The sequence below is a fragment of the Hemiscyllium ocellatum genome, chromosome 7 (genome assembly GCF_020745735.1).
Source record: "Hemiscyllium ocellatum isolate sHemOce1 chromosome 7, sHemOce1.pat.X.cur, whole genome shotgun sequence".
In the NCBI taxonomy this organism is placed as follows: domain Eukaryota; kingdom Metazoa; phylum Chordata; class Chondrichthyes; order Orectolobiformes; family Hemiscylliidae; genus Hemiscyllium; species Hemiscyllium ocellatum.
In genome coordinates this window covers 113411060-113433368 of record NC_083407.1, presented here as the reverse complement: position 1 = coordinate 113433368, position 22309 = coordinate 113411060, and the positions used below count along the sequence as shown (strand labels likewise).

The window sequence follows — 22309 nt, the reverse complement described above, 5'->3', positions numbered from 1 at the left end:
TATTTATCCATCCATGCCCCTCATGATTTGATAAACCTCTAAGGTCATCCCTCAGCCTCTGTTGCTCCAGGGAAAACAGCTCTAGCCTATTCAACCTCTCCCTCTAGCTCAAATCCTCCAACCCTTGTAAATCTTTTCTGAACCCTTTGAACTTTCACAACATCCTCTCTGTAGCAGGGAGACCAGTATTGCATGCAATATTCCAAAAGTGGCCTAACCAATGTCCTGCACAGCCACAACATGACCTTCCAACTCCTGTACTCAGTACTCTGACCAATAAAGGAAAGTATACTAAATACCTTGTTCACTCTGCTATCTACCTGTGGGCGTTTGCATTGATGTCTTACAAAATTCTCATATCATTTCTTTCAGATTTTCCGAATAGTGCAGACATCATGCATGGACCTTCTGAAGGTGATTGAAAAATATCAGCAAAGACTCAACAGTAAGTATTCCAATATGTCCTTCTGGTAGTGTTGACAAAAGCTACTGCATGAACTGCTCATCTGTGGAGTCATCAGGTAATTGGCTCCACTCAGTACAACTTTGGTTGAAAATAGGTGCCTGAACATCGGTGCAGGAATAGACCATTCAGTCCATTGAACCTGCTGTGCCATTTTGAAACGTGACTGACCATCTACTTCAATGCCATAATCTCATGGTATCCTCACAATTCTTGATTTCATTTGGAACTAGAAATGTATCAATCTGTTTTGAACTTGCTCATTGAATGAGCCTCTGGGACAGAGAATTTCAAAGATTCACTGAGAAGGCAGAAAGTCTTCCATGATTGGATACCATCGGAATTAGCAAATCCATGTACTCCTCATCTGGCCTGATCACATTCAGAGTGATCGTCTGCAGGGCTTCTTACCAACTGGTCTAAGATCATTTTAAGATGAACAAGCTTTGAATACCTTTCTTTTCATCTGCACTTCACCTACTGAATTCATCTTCAGTTAGGAGGCAATGGGGACTGCAGATCCTGGAGAAATCCGAGTTGTTAAAGCGTGGCGCTGGAAAAGGGCGCAGTAGGTCAGGCAGCGTCTGAGGAGCAAGAGAGTTGGCATTTCAGGCAGGACCCTTCTACAGTCCTGAAGTGTTGACTCTCACTCACCTTGGTTGATCCCTGACCTGCTGCGCCTTTTTTCATTCATCTTCAGCTGCAAAGTGGGTTGATTAAATTTCAGACTTGCCCTAAGGACGTGCACTGAGAAGGGTAGAAGGAAGGTAAGCATGTCTATCATAGACCAGGTAGATGCCAGCGCCATCTTTCAAATAGAGTACATTTCTGTCCACGTGTCTATTGATGTAAGCTGAAAGCCAAGAGCTCTACCCGATCTCTTACGTCATCGAGAAGCAACCTAGCCTGATCTGCCACGTTATACTGATACAGGATGCAGCTCAGAAAGAGCATTATGTGTGCAGCCAAATACTTCTCTCTTGGACTGGTATAGTAGCAGAGGAAGGCTTAATGTTTCAAAGCACAGAATGCATCGTTTATCATGATGAGATTTAGTTCATTTTTAATCAAAATTGTTGATCCCCTGTCATCACAGCAGAAAAAAGTAACAATATTTTAAGAGATTTCAAATGCTATATTTGTTGATGCAATGCCAGCAAGATGAAGTGTCTGAGCTCAATTGTCACTAGATATATCGACATTTCCAAATTAGTACACTCTTAGAAAAATCCCAGTTTAGTGGATCACCTCTGCTCAAATTGTTGCCACCGGCACTGTACTCTTATGTCATTCAGCACAAGTTGCTGAGTCTCCAGACAGCCCAAGCCTGAAAAGATAAATCTGCTTCAATTGGACATTGTATAAAAATGTGACATGTTAAGCAATAATGTTTTGCTAAACTCCCCATGGCCATACAGCGATGTCACGGAAATTAGAAACATTTCTCTTTTGAGGGCCATGAGTCTTTGCAACTGTCTTCCCAGGAAAGCAGTAGAGGTGATGTCATTGAATATTTTTAAAGCAGAGGAGATGGATTCTTGACTAGCTGGAGGGGGTAGGCGGGTGGGGGGGGGGTGGGGTAGGAGATGGGGGGGTCACAGGTCATTGGGAGAGGGTGGGTAGAGGGGAGGGTAGGAATGAAATGGGAACATGGAGTTGAGACCATAGGCAGATAGCCGTGATCATATTGAATGGTGGAGCAGGCTTGAGAGGCGGAATGGCCTACTTCTGCTGCGAATTTGTATGTTTGTGACAGGAAGCAGAATACTGTGTTTGCTTCATTGCCTATGCTGTAGCATATGCTACACCCTGACTAAAAGCTGGATTAGCCATGCAAGGGCCCACAAAAACCATGACCAGCGACACACAATGTCCTATTCATTAGCGAGTGATTGCTGATGATAACAACCTGAACTCATTGATTCCAACTTTATTTTTGGTGCAAGCACATCTAATTATATCTAAAACCTAGGCTTCTGGGCCTGGTCCTGCTTTAGAAGTATCGAGACAATTTGTGTCTGTAGGTGGTGCTGTTTGCACATTTTCTACCAGGATATGATGAGCTATATGGAGAGACCGAAATTGTGGTGAATTTATATCTGTCAGCACCAATGACCAAATTCATAACACCATAATCACCATGTGCTAGTCAAGTGCAGGGAAACAAATATTGCTTTCCTCTTCATAAAAGTTTCAATGCAAGGTCAGAGGGCAAGGCGAAGAGATTGGGACTGTGAGAGTTGCTGTGACATGTGCACAGATGAACATGTGACAGTTTGAAGGCTCCTCCTGTGCTGTAACCCTTCAGTGGATCTTATTTAAACATCACACAGCACCAGGTTATAGTCCAACAAGTTTAATTGGAAGCACTAGCTTTTGGAGCGCTACTCCTTCATCGGGTTCTCTGGACCATTTCAGAGGACAGTGAAGAGTCAGTCATATAGCTGTGGATCTGGAGTCACATGCAGCACAGACCAGGTATGGATGGGAATTTCCCTCCCTGAAGGGCATTGGTGAACTGGATGAGTTGGGTCTCTGAATTGGTTGTTATGCAATGACACCATTAAGCTGCCTGGAAGACGTGAAATGGATTTCTGCAGTCTGAATCCTGGTACCAGTTGAACAAAATTGCCTTTGATTTGGGAGTTGTCAGCATTGAATTGGCAGTCAGTCTCAGGAAGGCCATAGGGTCGCTGCTGTAAGATGTGGAAATATGTCCACTTGGGCTAGAGCCATGGCGAATTTTAGTCTGTGTCTCTCACCATGCTGTACCTGATCTGGAAGTAATTGTCTCTGACCGAGCGTGAATGAAACCCAGTGTTCCAGTCTCTACTGCTAACATTCTCACTTTGAAGATTCGATTTCAAATATAATTGAAAAATTAATTTTAATGGTTCTGAAACTATTGTCTCCAACTGGTAAGATTGACACTGGTAATAGCAAGAACTGAGTGGTTTCTATTTCAGGCACTCATTGCTTGTGGCATACACTGTTGGGTCAGGAGCAGGTTGGTAAGTCAGAGAGTGAAAGGTCTCTCTCCTCTGCCACAAGATTAGTTTAGATTACTTACAGTGTGGAAACAGGCCCTTCGGCCCAACAAGTCCACACCGACCCGCCGAAGCGCAACCCACCCATACCCCTAACCTTACACTACGGGCAATTTTAGCATGGCCAATTCACCTGACCCGCACATCTTTGGACTGTGGGAGGAAACTGGAGCACCCGGAGGAAACCCACGCAGACACGGGGAGAACGTGCAAACTCCACACAGTCAGTCACCTGAGGCGGGAATTGAACCCAGGTCCCTGGCGCTGTGAGGCAGCAGTGCTAACCACTGTGCCACCGTGCCGCCCTTAACTGCGTAACTTACTCCAAAAGTAAGTTTCTGTGCCTTGTGTTTCTATCTCCTACACCAAGCTACCTGACGAGGATTGATGCTCTGTGCAAATTATATTTCTGTCCATAGCCACAATAAATTGGGTTAAGCTTATTCCAAACATGATTCAGGAGGGGTTTTGTCAACTCTGGCTGGATCACATGTGAAGTGAACGCTCACCTCCCAAGAGCTTCAACATTTTATTCATTCACATTCAGTGTAGGTGTTGTTGGCTAGGGTAGCATTTATAGCCCAGAGGGCATTTAAGATATTATCTTAGATGTGAAGATGAGGTGTAGTCTACTTGGACTTCAGCAAGGAATCTGATAAGGTCCTGCATGGGAGACTGATAGCAAAGGTAAGAACCCCTGGGCTACCAGAATATTTGGCAAATTGGGTCCACAATTGTCTGAGTGGCAGAAAGCAGAGGGTGATGTTCGAGTTGTGTTTTTCTGACCAGAAGATTGTGTCCAGTGGGAACCCACAAGGGTTGGTGTTGGGTCCTTTGCTGTTTTCAGTTTCATAAAAGATTTAGACTTGAATGTAGGAGAATTGCAGGTGATACAAAAATTGGTGAGATGGTGAATAGTATAGAGTGGGCTGATCAGATGAACTGATGTGTGGCAAAATGGAATTCAAGTTGGATAAATGTGAAGTGGTGTACTTGGTTAGGATAGTCAATGCAAGGGAATACATGATGGACCCTGGGAAGCGCTGAGGATCAGAGGGACCTTGATCCCTTAAGGTATCAGGTTCTGATGGGTAAATTGGCTAATACCGCACGTGGGATATTGCGTTTATTAACCGAGGCATAGAGTTTAAGAGCAGGAACTGTTAAACATTGGTGAGGCCACAGCTAAGGTATTGTGTGCAGTCCTGGAAGGACTTGTAGGGGGGATATGATAGTATTGGAGGGGACGCAGAGGAGATTTTGTGTGATGTTAACAGAATAAAGCCAAGAAACTGCGGATGCTAGAAATCAAAAGCAAAAACAGAAATTGCTGGGAAATCTCAGCAGGTCAGGCATCATGGAGAGAAATCAGTGTTAATGTTTAGAGCCCAGTGATGAAGAGTCAGTGGACTCAATACATTAACTCTGCTTTTACTCCACAGATGTTTCCTGACTTGCTGAGTTTTCCCAGCAATTTCTGTTTTTGTTTTCTTGGATGTTGTCTGGCTGGAGAGGTTCATTTACAAGGAGAGATTGAACAGACTGGGGCTGTTAGTGGAGATTGAGAAGAGTCACAATTGAGATGTATAAAATTATGATAGCATGGACAGGAGGAAGCTTTTCCCCTTGATGCAGGGACCAGTGACCTGGTGCCTAGATTAAAGGCAAGGGGCAGAAGGTGAGGAAGATGTGAGGAAAAGCCTTTTCACTCAGAGGGTGGTGGGAACCTGGAACTCATTGCCTGTGAGAATGGTTGACGCAGAATTATAGAGTCATAGAGATGTACAGCATGGAAACAGACTCTTCGGTCCAACCTGTCCAGAGTTTGTTTCAGATTTCCAGGGTTTTTTCTTAAAACCCTTTGAAACTCCTTTGCTGTGTTTAAGGAGCCTCATAAATGCAAAGTCTAAATTAGAATAAAAGTGAAATACTGCAGCTTCTGGATATCTGCAGTAAGTTGTGACTGAACTCGAAACATTAACTCTGATTCTCAGCCCATAGTTGCTATTGAGCTTCTCCACCTCTTTCTGTCTAAGTTAGAATTTATTTTCTGTAAGGACAACTCTCTGACCAGTTTATCTCGACGCTTCTTTTGTGTTTTTAATGGTGATGACTGTGTAACTTGTCCATTGCAGCTCTATCCCAGGAGGAGAATGAGCTGGGCATGTTTCTGAAGGCACAAAGTGAACAGGATAAAACCCCAGCTGGCAGGATGATGAATGCCACCAGTAAGGCCCTGTGTGGTTCGGCAAAGCAAAGGTACACTTACTCACTAGGCCTCAGGCTCACCCTTGTTGTCTCACCTGATTTCCATGTGTATGCTGTTGGTTGAGAAATAAAATAATTAGTGGATATATGTTCATCTTATGTAATTTTAGCTCTGATGATAATGGTGAAGCAATTTGTATTTGTGAACAAATTGAATATGCAATGTTGTTAAGTTGAAGACTTGAGCTTCAAGCTCCCCATTATGTTTTAGTGGGTAGGGGGTGACTATTTCTGATGCAATTACAATACACGCTATGGAAGGATTCTCAGATGATACTGAATTAGAGGAATCCACCATTGTGTAAACATTTCAGACCAAAATCATTTGAGAAACCTGTTTCTGCAGTGGGATTCTGGGAGTCATTCAGATATGATGATTTGCAGGGAGGATAAATTTAACCTGGTGCTGAAAAATTGGTTGCATGTTTGATAAAAAGGGATGTCAATGCAGAACAGCAAGTGTTGCATTGAGCATCGTTTCTTAAGGATTTAGTGAAATATATAACATTTTAAATGCCTATAGTATGCGCCGAGGAGCAGCCAGACCCAGACACATGTAATGCCTGGAGCTAGACTGAACTACTAGTGGTTGAAGATCTCACTGCTGGGTACTATGAATATTAGATAAAGCAATAGTATGTTGGTTTTTCCTATGATCCCCTCTGCCATTCCCTGAATACTGATATTCTAAATATGTCTGATGTTGTGCAATCTGTCCACTTTGTGCCTTTGCCCATTCCAGGTTAGCACTGCGTGCCCCTCTAGTACGACTGGAGCAGGAAGTGGAAACATTCCGGCGACGAGCAGTCACTGATACTCTCCTCACAGTGAACCGGATGGAACAGTCTCGAACAGAGTACAGGGGGGCACTACTCTGGATGAAGGATGTCTCTCAGGAATTGGATCCTGACACATACAAGCAGATGGAGAAGTTCAGGAAGGTAAATGGGTTGTGCAGGAATATTGTATTCTATTCCATTAATTTGGGGATACCTTGAACTGGAATTTGTACAGATGTAAAGCAACAGGCAGTCTAACTTGGGAGACTCTTGAAATGAGAACATTTTGATAAGATGCAATTAAATTAGATTACTTACAGTGTGGAACCCATTTTGTCCTGGGTTTGGCAATGGTTTTTGGTTTGTTCTTGCATTTTGTCAGATTTGCCATCTTGAAAGTGTTTTGTTTCAAGGGTTGTGTTGGGGGTAGTCAGATTGCACCACCAACTGGCTTTTGTCCAGCAGCAACATCCACAATTTCCTGGTCTACAATGCTGAATCTGTATTTTTATTTAAAAGGCCATCACTACTTTGAGGCATTCGTCAAAGGAGGAATCTAGACTCTTCTTTCAGTTGCACTGCTCAAACAGGCTTTATTTAAAATTGAAGAATAAGTAATGAGCTTAACGTTGATGGCCTGAGATTATTAAGGATAAGACTCTTCTTTGTTTACAATAGTCTAATTATGATTCTATTTTGAAGTGGATTTTGGCCTTTCTGTGAATGAAAGCCAGTGATTTGGAAAACATGTATAATTGCACACAATATTGAACTCTTAATTCCAGGTATAACTTGGGTTCCCAGAACAATACTTGAATTTCGGGATTAAGCATTAATAATTATACTACTTGGCCATTACTTTGCCCATTTAATCTGACTCAGATCAAACATTCTGGGGAATTAATTTCTGAACAATAACAGAAAATTCTTTTCAGTGGTGGGATTGAAATGAAAGTTCAGCAAAAAAGCAAGCAGAGGATGTTCAAAATGTGGAGATTTTTTGCATTACTGAGCAAGTATACTTGCTGGCTCTATTTTAATATTTACTGGAGTGCATCTAGACCTATTGTAAATTATTGCTGATTTTGTTAATAAGAAAGAATGTCTTTGAAAGCTGAACTAATTCTGTCAATTCAGATTTCAACTTGAGTCCTTCATTGACCTTTTTTACTCCACCTCCCAGTCCATCCTTCCAATATCATTCATCTGAGGTGTCAGCTTAGCTCATTGGTAAGACTCTTGCTTTTGAATCAGGAAGTCACCATTTAACATATCACCATGAACAAGAGGATGCTGCCTTAGTAAAGTTGCTGCCCTTCAAATTCCACTCAGTTTACCCCTTCAGGTCAGTATTTAGGATATCATCGCATTATTCAAAAGGGACAAAGAGTTCTGATGTCTTGACCAACGTTCCACAGTCAATCAAGTCAATATCGTAATTGGTCATAAATGTTCAAGTTGTATTTTTGACTTACATGCGCAAGGTGACATCTGAATGTGCCTCGGGAATACAGTTTAACAAAGGCCAGATGTGCCATGCTCTCTGATGCCATTGCGGTTAAAAGTAGATCATCCAAATGGCATACCAATTAGTCATTAGGCTGAGCAATATGTTGAACATAGGCAAAATGGGAACTTCAGCCTTTTCTTTGTGCTTTTAGATAACTAATGCTAGATTGAATATTCTGTAACATCGGGAGGTTCGTGGACAGTCCCAGCTGATTCGGGGAACTCTGAGGATTGCACAGCACATTTGGAATCATTTCTGGAGACAGCTAGCTTCACCAAGCCAAAACCTGTCTCAGAGGGCACATTGGGCCAACGTCGTTTTAAGCTATTTTCTGAGTTCAAGATCCTTGATTGGTCTGAAGTTTCATCCCCATTCTTCCTAGATTCCAATGTGTTTATTTGTGAAAGTAGAACTTAGAACATTACAGCGCAATACAGGCCGTTTGGCCCTTGATGTTGCGCCAACCTGTGAAATTAATCTGATGCCTATCTGACCTACACCGTTCCATTATTATCCATATGTATGTCCAATGCCCATTTAAATGCCCTTCACGCCCCCGAATCTACTACAGTTGCAGGCTGGCCGTTCCACGCCCCTACTACTATCTGAGTAAAGAAACTACCCCGATATCTGTGTCACCTCAATTTAAAGCTATGTCCCTTCAGGTTAGCCTTCACCATCCGAGGAAAACATTTTTCACTGTCCACCCTATCTAATCATCTGATTATCTTATACGTCTCAATTTAAGTCACCTCTTCACCTTCTTTAGTGCAACAAAAACAGTTCCCTCATCAAACCTTCCTTCAAAACCAGGCAACATCCTAGTAAATCTCCTCTGAACCCTTTCCAAAGCTTCCATGTTCGTCCTATAATGCGGTGACCAGAACTGTACGCAATACTCCAAGTGTGGCCTTACCAGTGTCTTGTACAGCTGAAGCATGACCTCGTGGCTCCGAACTCAATCCTAGACCAATAAATGCCAACGCACCATCTGCCTTTTTAACAACCCTATCAACCTGGATCGCAACTTTCAGGGATTTATGCACCTGAATACTGAGATCTCTCTGTTCATCTACACTGCCAAGAATTTTACCATTAGCCCAGTACTCTGCATTCCTGTTACTTCTTCCGAAGTGAACTACCTCGCACTTTTCCGAATGAAACTCCATTTGCCACTTCTCAGCTCAGCTCTGAGAAGTGCAAATGTCTCTATGTCCCTATGTAACCCACAACATAGTTTGGCACTATCCACATCTCTGTCCACCTTAGTGTCATCTGCAAATTTACTAACCCATCCTTCTACACCCATGTCCAGATCATTTATGAAAATGACAAACAGATGTGGCCCCAAAACAGCTACTTGTGGCACACCACTGGTAACTGAGCTCCAGGATGAACATTTCCCATCAACCACCACCCTCTGTCTTCTTTCAGCTAGCCAATTTCTGATCCAAATGCTAAATCACCTTCAATCCCGAAACTCCGTATTTTGTGCAATAGTCTATGTGGAACCTTATCAGACACCTTATTGAAGTCCATATACACCACATCAACCACTTAACCTTCATCCACCTGTTTTGTCACCTTCGCGAAGAACTCAGTAAGATTAGTGAGGTTCGACCTACCCTTCACAAAATGTGTTGACTATTCCCTTTCAAATTATTCCTTTCCAGATGATTATAAATCTTATCTCTCATCACCTTTTCCAACATCTTAGCCACAACCGAAGTAAGGCTCACCGATGTATAGCTGCAGTTAGAGTAGATGAATTAGAGATTTTGGATGTAGGTTTGCTCACTGAGCTGGAAGGTTCATTTCCAGACGTTTAGTTACCCTACTAGATGACATCTTCAGTGGGCCTCAGGCGAAGCACTGCTGATAATCCCCAGGGTTGTCTTGACTCCCCTTCTTAAACAAGGGAACAACATTTGCTATCCTCCAGTCTTCTGGCACTGCTCCTGTTGACAATGATGACATAAAGATCAAAGCCAAAGGCTCTGCGATCTCCTCCCTGGCTTCCTAGAAAATCCGAGGATTAATGTCATCTGGCCCAGGATCTTATCTATTTTCAGATCATCCAAAATTGCTAAAACCTCCTTGGTCAACCAAAATCCCATCTAATCTAGTAGCTTGTAGATCCGTATTCTAACTAACATTGCCCTTTTCCAATGTGAATACTGATGAAAAGTATTCATTAAGTGCTTCCCCTATGTCCTCAGATTCCACACACAACTTCACACTATCTTTGATTGGCCCTAATCTTCGAGGAGAAAGTGAGGACTGCAGATGCTGGAGATCAGAGCTAAAATTGTGTTGCTGGAAAAGCGCAGCAGGTCAGGCAGCATCCAAGGAGCAGGAGAATCGATGTTTCGGGCATGAGCCCTTCTTCAGGAACCAAGAAGAGCTCATGGCCGAAACGTCGATTCTCCTGCTCCTTGGATGCTGCCTGACCTGCGCTTTTCCAGCAACACATTTTTGGCCCTAATCTTACTCTACTCATTCTTTTATTCCTGATATATCTATAGAAGGCTTTAGGGTTTTCCTTGATCCTGTCCGCCAACAACTTCTCATGTCTCCTACTGGCTCTTCTTAGCCCCCTCTTTAGATCTTTCTGGCTAACTCATAGCCTCAGCCTCAGTGTGAGCCTCCAACCTCCAGGTAAAGCCCTGCATGGGCTAGAGGCTAGGTGCTGGCATGGACTGGGTTGGAAAGTCTGTTATTCTGAATTTTGTTTTTCTAATTTATTCCTATGATCTGTAATGCTGGACTATATTTTTAATTTTTCTAAATTATTTTCCCCAAGAGTTTGTACTAGGTACATTTGTAGCTAAGATGGTGCTGTAGATGATGAGTTGTAAGCTTTTCACTGCACTCATTTGAATACATATGACAATAAAGCTAATTCTAATGTGGCTCCCTCATTGTTTCAGTGACACACAGGAATGCAAAGTCAACTCATAAGTGTATTCTTGTCATCTCTTTGCGTTTGCCATACTCCTCATCTGCTATTTTTCTGATCTCCCGCCACCATTCCCCCCTCATTCATTTTTCAAATCCAGCCTCCTTTGTTTTAGCAATGTAGTTCGTATTACTTGCTGGTGATTGCTGTTCTCAGGTACTATCATAGAGAAAGGACTGACCTCCAATATCCAATATAAAGAAAAATGAGAAGTCCAGAATAAAATTTAATCTTTATTAACTTGGCATTTGAAATGGTGAATTTGGCATCTATTAAAATGTATTGCCCCAGGCCGATGCCTAGTTTGCCTATATGGACAGGCTGGGTCTGCAAAGAGTACACAAAGTACATAATTGTATTAACTGTAGCAGACAATATCACTCATATGCTGCTGGTGAATTCCTACTGCTCTGAGAGCCTGAGCGTGGGGTAATCTGATTCTGTGCAACAGGAATATTTTGGAGAATACAGGACTAGAATTAAGTGTGCAGAATATTTATTGATGGTATTAAGAATTCAGTGAGTACGTGAATTTTTTTTAACTTTCTCCATGTGAACCAGGAATACAGTTATTGAGGCTTATGCCTCACGACAGCATTTTGAGCTGTGTCGTCAAGACTGTAATCTGTCATCCGATGCAGTGCTGGGGCAAGATAATTGTGCAGAATCACTATTGACTATACGGATGACTCTCGGGAGGGACTGGAACTTAGGACAGCATTCAGAATGAGCAATTTATATTCCAGGAAACAGAAACCATTTGCAAAATCTAGTTTTAAAATTCTTTTATAAAGATGTGATAAACACAAATACTGCAAGCTTTCCCTGGTTAATGCCAGATGATACCTCCAGCAACATGCAGTGACTGGAGACCAGTTGCATATACTGTGTTGACCCCAGTTATGTGCAGCAGTGAGGTCTCCAAAAGTGATTTTTGGGAAATTATTCAAACATCATTCTAGCAATGAATAATGGTGCCATGATGTATAGCTGCAGTTAGAGTAGATGAATTAGAGATTTTGGATGTAGGTCTGCTCACTGAGCTGGAAGGTTCATTTCCAGACGTTTAGTTACCCTACTAGATGACATCTTCAGTGGGCCTCAGGCGAAGCACTGCTGAAAATTCCTGCTTTCTATTTATATGTTTGGGGTTTTTTTGGGTTAGTGATGTCATTTCCTGAGGTGAAGTCACTTTCTGTTCCTTTTCTTAGGGGGTGATAGATGTGGTCTAACTCGATGTGTTTGTTGATAGAGTTCCAGTTGGAATGCCATTCTGTGGCACTTGTGGCACTGGTGATGGTATTTGGGATTGGTCATACACAATTAACACCAACGTAAGAAATAGGAGTAGGAGTAGGCAATTTAGGTCCTCGAGCCTTTGCTGCCATTTCATATGATCATGGCTGGTCTGAGCCTCAAATCCACTTTGCTGCCTGCTCCCCATAATCCTTCAACCAATGACTAATGTTCTCCTTAAATTTTTTTAGTATCCTGGTATTAACCACGCTCTGGGAATTGCACAGATTCATAAACTTTTGGGAGAAGTCATTTCTCATCTTTAGCATAAAACTATGACCTGTTGCTCTAGATCTCATAGAAGAGATGTTGAGGAAACATCCCTTCTATGTTTACTTTGTCAATTCCCTTCGGCCTCTTATATACCTCAATTAGATCTCCTGTCATCCTTCTAATCCCTGGTGAGTATAGACCTAAACTCTATCATCATAACACAGCCCTTTCAACTCTGGATTTAATCTTGTGAATCTCCTCTTAACTGCCTCCAATACAACTACATTCCTCCTCAACGAGACCAAAACTGTACTCAATACTCTGGATGTGCTCTCACCAATGCCTTGTATAGTTGCAACAGCACCTCCCCACTTTTATACTTTATTCCTTTAGCAATAAATGGCAATTTACCTGCCTTATTACCTGCTGTACCTACACACTAGTTTTCAGCAATTCATGCATGAAGACTCCCAGAACCCTCTGCATGAAGCATTTTGAAGTTTCTCTTCATTTAGATCATAAGTTGTGCTTTTATTCTTCTAACCAAAATGGATAATCTCACACTTACCTACATTAAACTTCCATCTGGCAAATTTTGGCCCATTCACCATATCAAGCATGTGTTTGAAATTTATGTTATAACTCATCATTCTCAAATTACAAGAGGAAAAACTACTTGCTTTGGTTCATAATACACCTCTTAATGCAGCCACTATTTAAATAATACGTATAGGCCCAGATCTTTTGCTTGGGATTAGAAACTGTATTTTCAACCCTAATTAAAATATAGACATTTCCCTCCCATGGATTTTTTTGGAGACACTTTCTGATGGAAGGTCCTTCAGAACTGGTGCAAAGAACAAAGAAAATTACAGCTCACGAACAGGCTCTTCACCCCTCCAAGCCTATGCCGATCCAGATCCTCTACCTAAATCTGCCGCCTATTTTAATGATCTGTATCCCTCTGCTCCCTGCCCATTCATGTATCTGTCTAGATACATCTTAAATGACACTATTGAGCCCGTCTCTACCACCTCCGTTGGCATTGTGTTCCAGGTAGCCACTGCGTAAAGGACTATCCACTTATATCTCCCTTAAACTTTTCCCCTCTTACCTTGAACTCATGACCCCTAGTAATTGAATCCCCCGCTCTGGGAAAAAGCTTCTTGCTATCCACACCTCTCATGAGTTTGTAGACCTCAACCTCTATCTTTCTAATGAAAATAATCCTAATCTACTCAACCTTCTTTCATAGCTAGCGCTCTCCATACCAGGTAACATCCTGGTGAACCTCCTCTGCACCCTCTCCAAAGCATCCACATCATTTTGGTAATGTGGCGACCAGAACTGTACACAGTATTCCAAATGTGACTGAACCAAAGTCCTATACAACTGTAACGTGAAGTGCCACCTCTTCTACTCAATACCCCATCTGATGAAGGAAAGCATGCCATGTGCCTTCCTGACCATTCTATTGACCTGCATTGCCACCTTCAGGGAACAATGGACCTGAACACTCAGATCTCTCTGTACATCATTTTTCCTCGGAGCTTTTCCATTTACCATGTAGTTCACTCTCGAATTAGATCTTCCAATATGCATCACCTTGCATTTGTCTGGATTTCATTTGTCATTTCTCTGTCCACCTCTCCAATCTACCTATATTCTGCTGTATTCTCTGACAGTCCCTTCACTATCTGCTATTCTGCCAATCTTAGTGCCATCTGCAAACCTGCTAATCAGACCAACTATACCTTCCTCCAGATCATTTATGTCTATTACAACCAACAGTGGTCCTAACACGGATCCCTGTGGAACACCCACTGGTCACAATTCTCCATTTTGAGAAACTTCCTTCCACTATTACTGTTTCCTGCTGCCCAGCCAGTTCTTTATCCATCTAGCTAGTATACCTAGACCCCATGCGACTTCACTTTCTCCATCAGCCCACCATGGGGAAGCTTATCAGACACCTTACTGAAGTCCATATACATGACCTCTACAGCCCTTCCATCATCAATCAACTTTGGCACTTCCTCAATGAATTCTATTGAGTTGATAACACATGACCTTTCCTGCACAACACCATGATGCCTATCACCGATAAGCCCATTTTCTTCCAAATGGGAATAGATCCTGTCCCTCAGTATCTTCTCCAGCAGCTTCCCTATCACTGATGTCAGGCTTACCGGTCTATAATTACCTAGGTGTTATCCCTGGTACCCTTCTTAAACAAGGGTCAACATTAGCAATTTTCCAGTCTCCAAGACCTCACCTGTGTTCAAGGATGCTGCATAGATATCGGTCAAGTCCCCAGCTATTTCCTTTCCCACTTCCCTCAGTAACCTGGGGTAGATCTGAAAATGTGTTGCTGGTTAAAGCGCAGCAGGTCAGGCAGCATCCAAGGAACAGGAAATTCGACGTTTCGGGCATAAGCCCGGGCTTATGCCCGAAACATCGAATTTCCTGTTCCTTGGATGCTGCCTGATCTGCTGCGCTTTAACCAGCAACACATTTTCAGCTCTGATCTCCAGCATCTGCAGACCTCAGTTTTAACCTGGAGTAGATCCCAGGTATACCAGGTACCACCGAGATTCTATGTTCTATTAGTCATATGGACAAAAATGGATTGTGGATGGCCTTCAGATTGATTTCACAGTTTGACGCAATATTCAAGCCCTGTACTGTGCTGTAATGTCTACGTTCTGTGTTCTATTTGATCTCATCTGCACCTGCGGATTTGTCCACCTTAATGTCTTTTAGAACACCCAACACTTTCTCCCTCCTTACGCCGACTTGACCTAGAGCAAACATCTATCCCTAACCTAAACATCCGTCATGTCCCTCTCCTCAGTGAAAACAAACACAAAGTCCTCATTAAGAATCTCTCCTACTTTCTGACTCCACGCGTTAACTTCTCTCCTTTATCCTCGAGTGGGCCAACCCTTTCTCTAGTTACCCTGCTCCTTATATATAAATAAACGGCTTTAGGATTTTCCTTAACCCTATTTGCTAAAGATATTTCACGACCCCTTTTAACCCTCTTAATTCCTCGTTTCAGATTGGTCCTACTTTCCAGACATTCTCCCAAAGCTTCATCTGTTTTTAGTCTCCTAGACCTTGTGTACGCTTCCTTTTTCCTCTTAGCTAGTGTCACAATTTCACCCGTCATCCATGGTTCCCTAATCTTGCCATTTCTATCCCTCATTTTCACAGGGACATGTCTGTCTGCACTTTAATCAACCTCTCTTTAAAAGCCTCCCACCTGTCAAATGTGGACTTACCTTCAAACAGCTGCCATTCCACATTCCCCAGCTCTTGCTGAGTTTTGCTATAGTTGGCCTTCCCCCAATTTAACACTCATCCTTTAGGACCACTCTTGTCATTGTGCATGAGTATTTTGAAACTTTTGTGATCACTATTCCCAAAGTAATCTCCGACAAACTTCATCCACCTGGCCGGGCTCATTCCCAACACCAGGTCCAGGATGCCCTCTTCCCGAGTCGCACTATTTACATGCTGCTCTATAAAACCCTCCTGGATGCTCCTTACAAATTCTGCTTCATCTAAACCCCTAACACTAAGTAAATCCCAGTCAAAATTGGCAAAATTAAAGTCTCTCATCACTGCCACCCTGTTGCTCCTACATCTTTCCATAATCTGTTTATGTATTTGTACCTCTATCTCACACTCGCTGTTGGGAGGCGTGTAGTACTGCCCCAGCATTCACCCTTCCTATCTCTGAGCTCTGCCCGTAATGCCTCACTGCTCAAGTCCTCCACAGTGCCCTCCTTCAGCATTGACCAGTAATGTAAATCCTTCACCCCTTTTACCTCCCTCTCTATCCCGCCTGAAGCATCTATATCCTGGGATATTTAGTTGCCAATCATACCCTTCCCTCAACCAAGTCTCAGTAATAGCAATAACATCATACTCCCAGGTACTAATCCAAGCCCCAAGTTCATCTGCCTTACCGACTACACGTCTCGCATTAAAACAAATGCACCTCAGACCACCTGTCCTTTTGTGCTCATCATCTGTTCCCTGCTTCCTCTTCCCCTTAGTCACGCTGACTTCGTTATCTAGTTCCTGACAGGCTTTAGTTACTACCTCCTTACTGTCCACTAACCACCTCATTTGGTTCCCATCACCCTGCCACTTTAGTTTAAACCCTCCCCAATTGCGTTAGCAAAAGCACCTCCGAGGACACTGGTTCCAGTCGAGGCCAGGTGTAGACCATCCAATTTGTATTAGTACTACTTCGCCCAAAACCGGTCTCAATGTCCCAAAGATCTCCCTGCACCATCTCTCAAGCCACTCATTCATCCTGCCTATTCTTTCGTTTCTACTCTGACTAGCATGTGGCACTGGTAGCAATCCTACCTGTGAGGTCCTACTTTTTAACCTGGCTCCTAAATCCCTAAATTCTGCCTGTTTCTTACCTATATCATTGGTGCCAATATGCACAGTGACAGCTGGCTGTTCACCCTTCCCCTTTGGAATGTTCTGCAGCCGATCTGAGACGTTCCTGACCCATACACCTGGGAGGCAACACATCATTTAGGAGTCTCGTTTTTGACCACAGAACTGCCTGTCTAATCCCCTTATAATTGAATCCCCTATGACTAAAGCCTTTCCACTCTTTTTCCTGCCCTCCTGAACAGCAGAGCCAGCCATGGTGCCTTGAACCTGGCTACTGCTGCCTTCCCCTGATGAGCCCATCTCCCCCAAACAGTATCCAAAACGTTATACCTGTTTTGGAGGGAGATGACTGCAGGGACACCTCCACTGCCTTCCTGCTCTTTCTCTGCCTTTTAGTCACCCATTTCCTTTCTCTCTCAGCAATCCTAACCTGCGGTGTGACCAATTCGCTAAACCTGCTATCCACGACCACCTATGCATTGCAGGAGGGAGGCCTTCAGATTTTTCGGACACTGGGACCAGTTCAGGAGGAGGTGGGACAGTCACAAATTGGACGGTCTACACCTGGGCCAAACTGGAACCAATGTCCTAGAGGGTGCTTTTTCTAACGCTGCTGGGGAGGGTTTAAACTAAAGTGGCAGGGGGATGGGAACCAAATGAGGAGGTTAGAGAACAGTAAGGAGGTAGTAACTAAAGTGAGTCCATCTGCAGCTGCAGAGCCGTCATGCAGTCTAACAAGAGCTGCAGCTGGACACCCTTTCTGCATGTGAAGGAGTCAGGGACATCAGCCACATCCCTGAGCTCCCACATGGAGCAAGAGGAGTGTAACGTGGGTCTGAGATCTCCTGCCATTTTTAATTTTAAACTTAACTTAGTCCAACTATAATATCAACAAATAACAGAGGGAGCAACTCTGTATGTTAGTCTTCAATGACTTAACAATAAGGACACCTAATTCCCTTTATCATTCCAACCTTGTACCATTTAAGAAGTACTCTGCACATGTGTTCCTCCAACCAAAATAAACACCCTCACATTTTCCATATTTATATTCCATCTGCCATGTTCTTGCCCACTCGCTAGGTCAGTCCAAATCGTCTTGAATCAACTTTATCTTTCTGACAGCAGTACAGTTTTGTATCATCATTCCAAACTTGGAAACATAATATGGTCCAAATCATTGAAATATCTCATGAACAGCTGGGGCACAAGTACTGATCGTTGTGGTATCACGCTAGTAACAGCTTGCCACCATGAGACAGATGTGTTAGTTCCCATCCTCTGTTTTCTGTCTGTTAACCGATTCTTAATCCATGCCTGTAACATTACTCCTGTCCCACGCGCGTTAATTTTACTAAGCAACCTCCTGTAGGGGACGTTATCAGAGGTTTTCAGCAACTTCAAGTGTACCACCACTAGAATTCAGAAAACATAATGTCTTCATTTTTGCTTTGCACGTTTGCAGTTCATATGCTTTTCTGAGGCATTGCCACTTTTAAAGAGACAGCCATGCTGTTTGTTACTCAGGTCTGCCATGCAGCTTGGCATGAAGAAACCATTTCTTTTGCAGCAGAATGTGTAAATGTGTCTCTCAAAGGTGGGTTGATTCCTTTCCTGGCAAATGCTGCTAGTGCTCAAGGCCTTGACTTCCAGCAGTTAGCTTTGCAGCTGCATGTGCTGGCTGCCAGGAATAGTGCCTTTCTTTCTCAGCATGGCTGGGGCACACTGTTTACTTGTCAGCTTGAAAGGAGCCGAAAAGCTATTCTCTATGGGTTATCTTCTGAGAAAGAAGAGGGGGCAATTGCAGATTTGTTTTGTTCACACTGACTATGTCACTTGTATAACCACACATTCTGTTTACAGAAGTTTGTATCTATTAATACATCCTTAAGGCAGAAGAATGCCAGCTTGAATGAGGAACGATGCAAACCTTGAGAGCTGTAATCTTGCCAAGCTTTGAATGGTGTGATCACAAGTTCACATCTGATGATTGGTGGATCTTAATTGATTATTGCTAGCTTGTGCCAGCCTTGCAGAGCAAATTGGAAGTGATACAAGTTGTAGCTGTCTGAATCCCTTTGGAGCAACACAACTGAGCCTTGCCAGTCCAGTTTGATTACTTGTATTTTCCAAAGCATTTGTAACCTTGTCAGAGAATCCAACAAGAGCAATATAATGCCTTTAAAAATAGAAGAAATGAAAGCAGGAGTCAGCCATTTAATCCTTTTGGTCTTTGCTAATCAATAAGTTCGTTGCTGATTGGATTGTGGCCTTAATTCCATTTTCCTCCTGTCCCACTGCAACCCTTGGCTCCTGTGTTAATCAAAAATCTGTTTAACTTAGCCCTGAATGTATTCACAGACTCGGCCTCGACCACTTTCTTGGGAAGAGAATTCCAAACACTAATGACCTTCCGAAAGAAGAAATTCCTTCTCCTTTCCATCAGAAGTATCGGCCCTTGTTTTGAAACTGCCCAGATTCTCCCATGATGGAAAGCGTCCCCTCCACATCTCTTTCTGTTAAATCCGCTCGGCATCTTCTACGTCTCACTCAGACCACCTCTGACTTCATGAAACTCCAGAGAGGGTTGGCCGAACCTGCTGAACCTCTCCTCGTAGGATGTCTCCTTCATTCCAGGGATCACCTCCTGTAGCTTTGCTGAACTACAACTACTTCTGATGCCACATAATCAGACGTTCCAATGTGCTTTACAGGAGCATTATTAGATGAACTTGGATACTGGACCTCATGAGGAAATATTAGAAGAGATGACCAAATGTTTGAATGATAGGTTTAAGAAACGTCTGTCAGGAGGTGGAGAGGGTAAAGGAGAGAAGTCCAGAGTTTCAGTGCTAGGCAGCTTAAGATATGATTGCCATTGTCGTGGCAGCCATGAAGGAAATCGAGAAGGTGCAAGAGGCCAGGATTGAAAGAACTCTGAAGGTTGGAGGGCACTGGATCATGAGGGCTCTTTGTTATCAGCTGCTGGCTATATTTGGAAGATCAACGTTTGGCTTACAAAGGACAGCCCCAGCCTGGGACAAATTGTTTTGCATCCTTGACCTCCTAGTCCAGGGTAGAGACATTATCAACATACCCTAAGTGTCTCTCTTGGTCTACTTTACTTGGATATTTGTATAACTGGGTCTGCTTTATTTTCTAATCAACCTATTCAGCGATTTTATTACACAGCTCTAAAGCATATAGGACTTCAACCTGGATCTCCTGCCTCAGAGGTAGGGACATTGCTTCTGTGCCACACAGCCCTCAGGTCTGCTTTGTAATACTTTCTAATCAGCCTATTCATCAAAAACAATAACCCAAACTTCAAGCTGAGTCCGGTTGCAAACACAGCCTCATGAGGATCCACTGATGGATTATATTATGGAATCCCTTCAGTGTGGAAACAGGCCCTTAAGACCCAACAAGTCTGCACTGATCCCCTGAAAAGTATCCCACCCAGACCCATTCCCCACCTCTATTAATCTACGTTTTCTCTGACTAATGTACCCAGCCTACACACTACGGACAATTTAACATGACCAGTTCACCTAACCTGCACAGCTTTGTGACTGTGGGACCAGAGCACCCGGAGAAAACCCACTGGGAGGATGTGCAGACAGTCGCCCGAGGTTGGAATTGAACCTGGGTACCTGGTGCTGTGAGGCAGCCCTGCTAACCACTGAGCCACTGTGACAGTGTGAGAGATTAAAGGATCTGTCTGTTAACAAAGAAGATTGAGTCTTTCTGGTTTTGGACAGAAAATCTCAAGGACCATTAATATTTAAATTGGTGGCTCAGCTATGACTTTTTTGAAAGACAGCAATTTTAATACATTGTTTTGATGTTTCCAGTGCCTTACTTCAGGTTTCTCTCCCACTTGAAAGAGTATATCCTATCTGAGGTTCCTCCGGGATCATTTTATCATTAGCTTCTCAAGTGAGCCGAGCTGCCCTGTGTTGCACTGCACATCAAGCCATTTAAAGTGAATGGGTTTGACAGGATTCTGTGTGCCACTACTCTTACCAGTTTATGGGGAAATATGAGAGTCAGCGGAAAGCACTTTCAACTTTGAGCCAGAAGATTATGGGTTCTCATCCCCCTGTAGAGACTTGAACACACAATCCAGGTGAATACATAATCCAGGCCAACACACTCCCAGTGCAGTACTAGAGGAGTGTTTCACTGTCAGAGTACTGTCTTCCAGCCAAGGCATTAGACTAAGGCTGTGTCTTGATTACTTAGTTAAAAATCATGCAACGCCAGGTTAATTTGAAAGGACAAGCTCTCAGAGTGCCACTCCTTTGTCAGGTAGCTGGTGGGGGTAGGATAATAAGGCACTGAATTTATAGTAAAAGATCAAAGTGTCATACAATTGATGTGATGCATTGAACTTATTGATAACTTAGAGTTGAAAGATGATGTAGAAATACAGGTTGTTCTTTGTTGTTCCTGCAACTGTGTTGGTACTTCCTGAAAGAAGGACACTTGTGGACTGTACGGTATGAATTACTACTTCAGTGAAAGAGCATCTGTTGCCATGAGTCAGTTAAAGTTGGATTTTATTTACCACAGGCCTTGCAGTGCATCAGGTGGGAATTAATATTAAAATAAGAATGGGAATGTGGAGTAATCAGATTGGCCATTATCTCCCATTCTCTTATTTTATGTTGGAGCAGTCTCTAGAGGCCGAGTGGGCTGCTCTTGCCCTTAATTCACATGCTGTAGGATGTTTCTAAAACATGCTACAGATGTGGGCCTTGTGAGGCCTTTTTCATGTTTGTTTGCTAGTCTGTGAGGTGGGGAGTATGCTAGCTGAGAACACCTTTCAGTTTTACACATTCAGGTGCAAAGTTGCTTGTGAGTTTTTGTTCCTAATATACCCCTTCTAGGTTGCATGATAAATCAGCTGTTAATGTTTCCCAAGTTTCAGCAATTACAGTTTTTACCCTCTTGCATTGCTGCGAACATGAGTTTGTTAGCGGTGGCCACTGGGTGACATTTCCTTCCATGGCTGCAGTTGTTTTGTTTTTCCGCTGTCATTGACTTAGGGGATTTTAATGCTGCAAAATGGAACATGTTTTCATTTTTTGTAGTTGTTGACCTTGAGAGGTTTTACTCAAATACAGCATAGGATAAATGCAAAGCGAAACGTCCTTTTGTTCGATAGTACAGTTCTTGATGATGTGCCTCCACTGTTCGACTCTACTAGTATTTGAAATCTCCCATTCCAATCACTCTCATAGCTTATCTGAATAAAACCAGCAACCATTATAAATACGAGGAAGCTTAATAGTATGGGTTCAGTTCAATTCAATTTAAGAGTGTTACAGCCATGTGGGAAGAAGGATG

General features: G+C 43.0%; 1 protein-coding gene across 2 annotated transcripts in view; it reads left to right on the top strand.

Moving 5' to 3' along the window:
- ical1 (islet cell autoantigen 1-like) overlaps positions 1–22309 on the top strand; it is a 127258-nt gene that overhangs the window by 42457 nt on the left and 62492 nt on the right. For both annotated transcript variants that reach the window (XM_060827669.1, XM_060827670.1), the window contains exons 4-6: positions 373–445; positions 5646–5769; positions 6521–6719. In XM_060827669.1, the coding sequence (XP_060683652.1) occupies positions 373–445; positions 5646–5769; positions 6521–6719 (396 nt within the window). The remainder of the gene's footprint in view (positions 1–372; positions 446–5645; positions 5770–6520; positions 6720–22309) is intronic.